The 10,000-nt window shown below is 47.4% G+C and overlaps 1 protein-coding gene across 1 annotated transcript in view; it reads left to right on the top strand.

Moving 5' to 3' along the window:
* nbas (NBAS subunit of NRZ tethering complex) overlaps positions 1 to 10,000 on the top strand; it is a gene marked incomplete at its 5' end in the record, with an annotated part of 211,318 nt that overhangs the window by 102,211 nt on the left and 99,107 nt on the right. Inside the window, 1 exon segment of the mRNA XM_080550415.1 lies at positions 1,226 to 1,349. Within this exon segment, the coding sequence (XP_080406541.1) occupies positions 1,226 to 1,349 (124 nt within the window).

The following is a 10,000-nucleotide window of genomic DNA, read 5'->3' as shown; positions in this document are numbered from 1 at the left end:
CATTTCATTCGGAGCACTTGAGGCTATCCCATGAAATCATTAAAACAGCGCTTCGTGGGATGATTAATACATGTTCCAAAAATGGTATTTGACATAGTTACCAAAGGATACAATGATTTTAACTCAATCATTTTGACCCCCAAAAGCTGACTTGAAGCTACAGTACGTGCTTAGATTGAACTGATGGAGAGAGACAGTGAGGAATGATTAAACAAACAAAAAAAGAGAAAGAGAAGGAGAGGGAGAGACATGGGTAGAAGAGAGAGCTTGAAAGAGTGAATAGTCAAATCATAAAAGAAAGAAAGACAGAGACAGGATGACAGGACGTGTGTAATAGATAGAGAGGAAAGAAAGACAGGAAAAAGGAAAGACATTATAGAGGGGGGAGAGAGGGAGGGGGGGAGAGAGAAACAGAGAGAGAGAGAAAGGAGGGAGAGAGAGAGGATGGGGGGGAGAAAGAGAGAGGTTTGACCTTTTACTGGAGAAAATGGCCGCCAGGCTCCCTTTGGCTATAACTGGGCTTTTTAAACCGAGACACAAATCATATGGATGGCTTTGTGAGACAGAACCCTGATACTTCTCCCATCATGACATTTTAATGAGCCCCTCGATACCTTTCCTCTTCCCCATCCCCTCCATCTGTCCATCCATCCATCCATCCATCCATCCATCTATCCATCTATCAATAACCTCTCCGGTTCCTGACCCTTGGCTTCATTGGACCATCCATGAATCAATGAATCAGTCAATGCCTTGGGTTTTGGTTTTAACTGTTCAGTGCTTTTAACGGTGTCAGTAGTGGTCTCGTGGGGTCTCGTGGGGTCTTAAGGGCTCGGTTTCACAGAGAGTGATAGAGAACTAAAGGGGGGAGGAAGGGAGGTAGAGAAAAGAAGAAAGCGAGAGAGAGAAGAACAATACTCCCAGAGGGAGATATAGTAGGAGTCGTGGTCCTGTGGGAGGGGGTCTGCTCCCCTGGTGGAAATGGGTTGGCACTGCAACACTCACACAACCAGAAACAAAGACGTACATCTAGGGTTTTCTTTTAAAGAAAAAGGGAGGATGGAAAGAAAGGATTTTTTTTCCTTTTTTTTTTTTTTCTTTGACCCATTAGAATGCCTACAGAAGCAGATTTGTGATGATCTCTCTCTTTCTCTCTCTCTCTCTCTCTCTCTCTCTCTCTCTTCATCCCACCTCCCCCCCTTTCTCTCTCCCCCCCCTCCATTAGAGTGAAGACGTGTACTCGTCCTATGGTGTGGTGCCTCAGGAGGACTTTGCTGAGGTGTTGCTACGCACAGGCAAGCTGGCCGAGACCAAGAGTGAAGGACAGACCCTGTTCCCTGCTACTGAGGGTGAGGCACACACACACACTCACACACAAACACGTAAACACACACACACACAAACTTGTTTCAATTCTTAATAAAACAATAAACTTTAGATTGAGGTTGACGGTTGAGTAAACATTCATGAAAAAAATAAACAGAGACAACAAACACATACCGTTGACAGAGAGAGAGAAGAAGGGAGGGAGAGAGAGAGAACAAGAGAGAGAGAGAGAGAGAGAGAGAGAGAGAGAGAGAGAGAGAGAGAGAGAGAGAGAGAGAGAGGTACTTGACTTGAGACGATCTTAAGAGCAGATCGTTATTAGGCTAATAAAGGTGTCTCAAGCTGGAGAATTTCCAAGCAGAAGTCCCCTACAAAGAAGGTGGGCCATCTGTGAGTGTGTGTGTGTCCTCTTTGTAAGGGACTTCACGCACTTAAGGGCTGACCCAAACCACCATGACCGCTCCGGATGCTGTCTGTCAACCTGAGTTCCTTCCAGCACGGTCTCATCCATCTGTGGTGGTTGCGTAACCAGGGAGCCAGTTGCATAACCATTGACCTAGAGGTTGACTGACACACACACTCACCTACCTACTCACTCATACACACACAGCTAAACCCTGTAGACAGACAGACAGACAGACAGACTGTCCTCAGTTGTGATGCTGGCAGCAGCAGAGTGTGTGTAGCAGGTGTGATGTTGGTAGTAATCATGGTGGTTTCATGACTCTGGTTTTGCGAGACACAGTATTGTAATGTGACGCCATGCAGTTTCTCTGCATGATGGACTGCTCAAGGTGGAGTGTTTTACAAGAGAATATGCTGATGTACACTCACAAACAACACACACACACACACACACACACACACACACACACACACACACACGCACACTCACAAGCACACACAATTATGCAAATAATCTCTTTATTGATTAAACAGTTATTTTTGCATGACTAGTCAGCTGTTGCCGTGGCAACACAACTGTTAGATCACATTTAGCCTGGGGGGTAGGCTAGGCAGTCTAACATTTTGGGCTTTAAAGTTTAGTCAATCTTAAAGGTGCAATATGTCGCTTTTTTTTTTCTTCTTGAAAATGTCACTGGATAGCCGTGCTAAGTCATTACCCATGATGCATTGGCATCCTGTGACAGAGGAAGCACCTGCCAAGACCCTTCTGGCCTTCTGTCTTAATGTGCTGTTCCAAACAGCTGGGGACATAAGAGAGAGAGAGAGAGGGGGGGGGGGAGGGGAGAGAGAGAGAGGGAGCGAGGGTAGAGGAGAAATGAAGAGTAAATAAATAAAGGGATAAAAGAGAGGAAGGTGGGAGAAAGGGGTGATGCAGAGAGCGTTGTTGGAAAGATAGAAAGAGGTGTAGAGGAAGAGGAGTGATAGAGAGGGATAGAATGTAAAGAGGTGTGCGTGTGCGTGTGCGTGCGTGCACATTTGCGTGTTATTTTGCCATGTGTGCCGTGTGTGTCCTGAACTTTGCCTCAAGTGCTCCATCTATTCACCGGTCGTATCTGTGCAGTGGACAGCGCTGTTTGCATCCCCTCCCCCCTCCTCCCCTCTTCTCTTCCGCCCTCCTCCCCTCTTCTCCTCCCCCCCATACCCCCTCTTCCCTCCTCCCCCCCTACCCCCTCTCCTTCCTCCTCCCTCCTCCCCTCTTCTCCTCCACACCCTCCTCCCCTCTTCTCTCCCCTCTTCTCCTCCCCCCCCTCCCCTCTTCTCCCCCCCTACCCCCTCTTCTCCTCCTCCCTCCTCCCCTCTTCCCCCCCTCTCCTCTTCCCCACCCCCTCCTCCCCTCTTCTCCTACCCCCTCTTCTCCTCCCCCCTACCCCCCCTACCCCCTCTTCTCCTCCCCCCTACCCCCTCTTCTCCCTCCACTCTTCTCCTCCCCCCTACCCCCCCACCCCCTTCTTCTCCTCCCCCCCATCTTCTCCTCCCCCCCCTCTTCTCCTCCCCCCATCTTCTCCTCCACCCTCCTCCCCCTTTCTCCTCCCCCTTTCTTCCTCCCTCCCCTCTTCTCCTCCCCCCCTCCTCCCCTCTTCTCCCCCCCTCCTCCCCTCTTCTCCCCCCCCCCCCCCCTCCCAGTGTTATTCCGGGAGGGGGACACAGGAGGGAAGAGCAGCATCATATTGATTAATTAATGTACACACACGTCCAACGGCAACAGTAAATAAGGCAGAGGGCGTGTGTGTGTGTGTGTGTGTGTGTGTGAGTGTGTGTGTGTGTGTGTGTGTGTGTGTGTGTGTGAGTGTGTGTGTGTGTGTGTGTGTGTGTGTGTGTGTGTGTGATAGGGGAGAGGTATAAGGGCTGATGGATCGCCTCGCAGCGCAGCGCAAAATCAATGGTACAGAGAAAAGACGAGAGGGGGAAATAACACACAACACACACTCAGACGTCATGAGACGCTGACGCAGGGGACGTGGTGCGCAGGGCGCACACACACACGCGTGCACACACACCCCCACACACACACACACACACACACACACAAACACTGGACACCTGGTGCACACATACATACAGAGACACACACACACTCTTGACAAGAGCCAGCCAGCGTTATTCCGACCTCCTCCCCCTGCCGTTCCCCTGCCCCTTTAAAAGTCACCTTCCTGTCAGAGAGGGGCGCACGGGACGTGGTCGGAAAGAGAAAACACCCTCCCCCCCAACTCAACCCGCCCTCCCCTCCCCCCACCCCGATAACGCCGTTGGATGGATTAGTCCCGCGTCGGGAAGGGAAAGCTTGCGGGCCTTAAGAACACGTCAGGATGGCCTTTTAGAGGATGGATGTGTGGATGTTCACCTCGGCAGATAGGAGGGCTGTAATTAATGATGTCACCTGCGCCAGGCTGGTAAACACTACATGATGATGTTAGAGGCTCCACGCCCTCCCTCATCAGCATGCAGCTAGTTAGACTGGCGATCGAGTGGAAACACACACACACACACGTGCACAAACACGGACACACACACACACACACACACAGTGTACACACAAACAAACACAGACACACACACACATGTGTACACAGACACAGACACACACACACTCAAGTGTACACAAACACACACTCAAGTGTACACAAACACAGACACATACACACGTGTACACAGACACACACACACACACACACACACACACACACACACACACACATTGAGAACTCAGTTGGGTGACATTGGTCATTTGTTCCCAGTTGTGTTCCACATGGACAGGAGATAATGTCAGAGCCCTTAGCAACACCACAAGCTTGGCTGGTACACACACACGCACGCACGCACGCACACACACACACACACACACACACACACACACACACACACACACACACACACGCACACACACACACACACAGAAATCCACAGGTGCAAAGACACACACAGAAAACCACAGGTGCAAAGACACACACACACACTCACACACATATGAAATGCTTTATTTATGTCCACATAAATACAAAGTGCATTAAGGACAAACACACACACACACACACACACACGCACACACACACACACAGAACGCCACAGGTGCAAAGACACACGCACACACAAACACACACACACTCTCACACACACACACACACACACGCGCACACACACACGCACACACACACTCTCACACACACACACACACACGCACACACACACACACACTCAAGCACACTGTGTGTCAGCGTGTTTACCCCTGTGGTTGTTTGTGTGCTGATGGTATCACTGTATCTGGCGAGGCGTGTGTGTGTGTGTGTGTGTGTGTGTGTGTGTGTGTGTGTGTGTGTGCGTGTGTGTGTGTGTTCAGCCCAGTGTGAGGTGCAGCTCATCGGTGGCCGGGAGTGAGAGGGGGAAGGAGGGAGGGAACGATGGAGAGAAGGAAAGAGAAAAGGAGAAGAGGATTGGAGGAGCAATACAGATGAGGGCTGCTATGCCCCGCTATGCACCAGTGATTTCACACCACACACACACACCCCTCCCACACACACACACACACACACACACAAGACCCTCTCGTATACACACCTTGACAGAAGACACACACACACACAATCCCCTTACTTGTACACACCTTCACAGAACACACACACACACACGCGGCATGGCAGTAAGGTTAATAACACGAGGTTGATGTAGGGACCATGTCCAGTCATGCGTTCATGCTCAGGGTCGTATTTCCACATCATTTTCTATTGATCTGTGTGTGTGTGTGTGCTCCATAATCTTAATGGGTTACATGTCCCTAACCCTGGAGGGTGTGTGTGTGTGTGTGTGTGTGTGTGTGTGTGTGTGTGTGTGTGCGTGCGCCTCTGCGCGTGTGTGGGTCTGCGTGTCTCTGTCTCTGTATGTGTGGTGTGTGGTGTGTGTGTGTGTGTGTGTGTGTGTGTGTGTGTGCGCCTCTGCGCGTGTGTGGGTCTGCGTGTCTCTGTCTCTGTATGTGTGGTGTGTGGTGTGTGTGTGTGTGTGTGTGTGTGTGTGTGTGTGTGTGTGTGTGTGTGCATGTCTCCTCTCTCCCTCTGTTTCTGCCCCAGTTTACTCTGTCTGTTCCACTTTGTTTGAGACTGTCACCATCGTCTCCTGTGTTCTCCTTGTCTCCTGTGTTCTCCTTGTCTCCTGTGTTCTCCTTGTCTCCTGTGTTCTCCTTGTCTCCTGTGTTCTCCTTGTCTCCTGTGTTCTCCTTGTCTCCTGTGTTCTCCTTGTCTCCTCTGTTCTCCTTGTCTCCTGTGTTCTCCTTGTCTCCTCTGTTCTCCTTGTCTCCTCTGTTCTCCTTGTCTCCTGTGTTCTCCTTGTCTCCTGTGTTCTCCTTGTCTCCTGTGTTCTCCTTGTCTCCTGTGTTCTCCTTGTCTCCTGTGTTCTCCTTGTCTCCTCTGTTCTCCTTGTCTCCTGTGTTCTCCTTGTCTCCTGTGTTCTCCTTGTCTCCTGTGTTCTCCTTGTCTCCTGTGTTCTCCTTGTCTCCTGTGTTCTCCTTGTCTCCTGTGTTCTCCTTGTCTTCAGTCTGACCGTGGCTCCTCCACTGTCACTGTTCACACCAGAGCTTCGCCCCAAAGCCTCAGACTTTTGTGTTTCCCACCTCTCGAGGAAAGACACCCCCCCCAAAAAGCCCCCCCAAAAAGTCCCCAAAAAGCCCAGCGACATGGCTCCAAGGTCCTACCCTGACCTGGGACCTTGGGGAGGTTTTGGGGACCTTTTTGGGGACGTGGGTGGGGTTTGGGGGGGTGGGCGTGTGACATGTACAACTGCGTTGTGCTTCAAGACGGCCTACAAAAGCATCAAAACGTGACACAAACTGTTTTGTTACATTGGTTCGAGTCGCGTTCAGAAGCGCTCAGAAGCGTTCAGGAGCGTTCAGAAGCGTTCAGAAGCACTGTGAAGTTTGCTCAGCGGTCGGTAAGCACCTGTCTCAACACACGTGACTGCTTCATCTGGTTGGCTGACAAACGTTGTATGCCAGTTTTTGCATACATGGCCAAACACATTCAACCACATTCATCAGTCAGAAATCATCCCAGAATTTCACCCCAGGTGAAAAAAAAGAAGTGAAAATTATTGGCTGGATTAATTTTTTCTGTTAAAAGTAGTCATTCTGGATTGAGGGTGAGAGTCGTGGAAACACGTTTCTGATGATGTGGATAGTGTTCTCCCTACTCCCCTCCTGTCCTTACAATCCCACACAATACACACAAACATCCCTGTGGTTCCTGGGCTCAGAACAAGTCTGGAGTGGGGTCTGGTCTCTAGTGGAGAAGTGTGTTTTTCTGCCTGGGTTACTTCTGTGTGTGTCTCTTAGGTGTCTGTTGTGTGTTTCTTAAGTATCTGTGTGTGCGTGTGCATGTGTGTGTGTATGTGTGTATGTGTGTGTTTGTTTGTTTGTTTATTAGGATCCCCATTAGCTAATGCCATGACATTAGCTAGTCTGCCTGGGGTCTGACACAAAAATCATATTTGAACAATTGTCAACATGATATACATTCAGACAATTGTAAACATTATATACATCATAATAACAAAAGTTTATAAATAAATAAATAAATGAAATACAACAGATCAGCAAACAAGATAAATCATCTACTGTTCATTCAGAGTTCATTGTATTAAGTGCCCTTTTATTGTTTTCTTGAAAGTGCCTCTAGAATTTGTTTTACTAACATGCTTGGGTAAAGAGTTCCATCCTATAATGGCTCTGTAAATTACTGTAGTTTTGAGAACATTTGTCCTCGGTCTAGGTGGTAAGAGATATCCTGAAATGGCCTGTCTGATCAGATAATTATTTTCATTTCTTATATACACTACTTGGTCAGAAAAGTACTGTGGTTTCTTGTCATTTATGACAAGATCTATTTTCTACAGGAAGCCATGCGAGATTTCTGTGCATTTCCAAAACATTTTGTGCGTATTGAACAGTGGAAAGCTAATCTAGCAGCTTGACTGGACAGTACTCATGGTGTGACAAAACTAAAGCTTGAATCACTTGGTTCAGAGTGTTTGATGTTACATAGTTAGAACATTTCCTTGTTACGGCAATGCTCTTAGCCATTTTAGTTGCAATATTATCAATATGTTCAGTCCATGTACATTTTGAATCCAGCTCAATGCCAAGTAGCTTGGTCTTTTTAACTTGTTCTACTGGCTTTCCACCAAGTGATAAGCTTAGTTGAGGATTACTGACCAGCAGTCTAGACCCAAACACCATACATTTTGTTTTAGAGATATTCAGCACTAGTTAGTTTTCAACCACTGTTCTGAGCTCTCAGTGCTCAGTACATCAGTTAGCTCTATGCTATCAGATAGCTATATTATTACTGTGTGTGTGTGTGTGTGTGTGTGTGTGTGTCTAAACCGCGAGCCTGGAGAATACTGGTTGTCTTCCAAGTCCTTCCCGGGGGCACTTGAGTGGACTCCACCTCCCACAGGCCTTTGAGGCATCGGCAGGGTACTGGTTGCCGGGGGCTACGGGTGCTGGGTGACAGATATCGCTGTGGTGCTGGTTCTGTTGCCAGCCTGGTCCGGGATAGCCTCGTCCCCGGGCTGTTGGCCCCCCAGAGTATCAGCCACTCAAAAGTGGGTCTTCATGGGAGTGACCATGCAGTTCTATGGGAGTGACCATGCAGTTCTATGGGAGTGACCATGCAGTTCTATGGGAGTGACCATGTAGTTCTATGGGAGTGACCATGCAGTTCTATGGGAGTGACCATGCAGTTCTATGGGAGTGACCATGTAGTTCTATGGGAGTGACCATGCAGTTCTATGGGAGAGACCATGTAGTTCTAAGGGAGAGACCATGTAGTTCTAAGGGAGTGACCATGCAGTTCTAAGGGAGTGACCATACAGTGAGAGTGATGGAAAGGGGGATGGAGGGATGGAGGGAGGGAGGGAGGGAAGGAAGGAGGACGGAGGGAGGGAGGGAGGGTGGGTCATGGGGAGATGATTGGTTGGTTGATTAAGTTACGTGTTGTCTCAAAACACTAATCTTTGCCATTTACAAAACAAAACCATTGCCTAGTGGCCTAGTCCTATTGACAATCTCTGTAATTGCATTGAACAAATAAACGCCTGGATGACACAAAACTTCCTCCAAGTAAACAAGGTAAAACCGAGATAATTGTATTCGGTGCATTTGACAAAAGATCGAAAGTCAGTGCAAAACTTGATTCTATCTCTCTTCAAACAAAAAAACAGGTCAGAAATCTTGGTGTAATTCTAGACTCCGATTTAAACTTCAACAGCCACATAAACTTGATGACTAAATTAGCCTACTATCACCTGAAATATACATAATACAAATATACATAACAAGAATGAGAGGTTTCATGTCCAAGCAAGACCTTGAAAAACTCTTCCATGCATTTGTTTCGAGTAGACTTGTAAGTATCTATCTAAAGGAGCTGTTCGTAAATTGCAGCTCATCCAAAATGCCGCTGCTAGGGTCCTAACAAAAACAAATAAGTTTGAACGGAGATCCCTGCACTGGCTACCAGTCTCTCAGAGAATTGAAATCAAAATCCATCAAAATCCTCCTAATTTACATACAAATCACAAAAAGTCGTGGACCAAAATACATATCAGATCTCCTCCCACCCGATATTCCAGCAAGGCCCCTAAGGTCAGCTGAGACTAATCAGCTAATCATTCCAAGAGTGAAAACAAAACACGGTGCAGCAGCTTTCAGTCACTCTGCTGCATGCTCCTGGAACAAACTCCCTGAAGAAATCAAACAGGCCCAAACCCTACAAATATTTAAAACTAAGCTAAAACCTTGATGTTCTGCAGCAGTTATGGTTAAACACTAACACTCTATCTATGCCTTTTATCCATTAACTATTATCTTTCTGTTTTTTGTATCGTTTTGTCTTTTTACTTCTTATACCTGCAGCAGTTATGAGTTTTATGATCCATAATCCATGCGCTATAAATTCATTGCAAATACAGGCTAAATATGTTTGCAAATGTGTCATTTTACACTGCGATCTCACACAGACATTTATTTATTTATTTTAATTTTATGTAAAGCACTTTGAATTGCACTTTGAATTGCCCCTGTTGTATGTAATGTGCTATACAAATAAACTTGCCTTGCCGAGGATCAACTAATGTGAATCTTGAATTACAGTGATAGTTCACACTATTTGTGGGATAGTCTCAAGTTCTAGTCTCAAGTTTTACGTCTTTTTAAGTTTTACTC

The sequence above is a fragment of the Nansenia antarctica genome (genome assembly GCF_963989245.1).
Source record: "Nansenia antarctica genome assembly, chromosome: 1".
Classification (NCBI taxonomy): domain Eukaryota; kingdom Metazoa; phylum Chordata; class Actinopteri; order Argentiniformes; family Microstomatidae; genus Nansenia; species Nansenia antarctica.
Note: the sequence above shows the minus strand (reverse complement) of the source record. Positions and strands in the feature narration are given on the sequence as shown.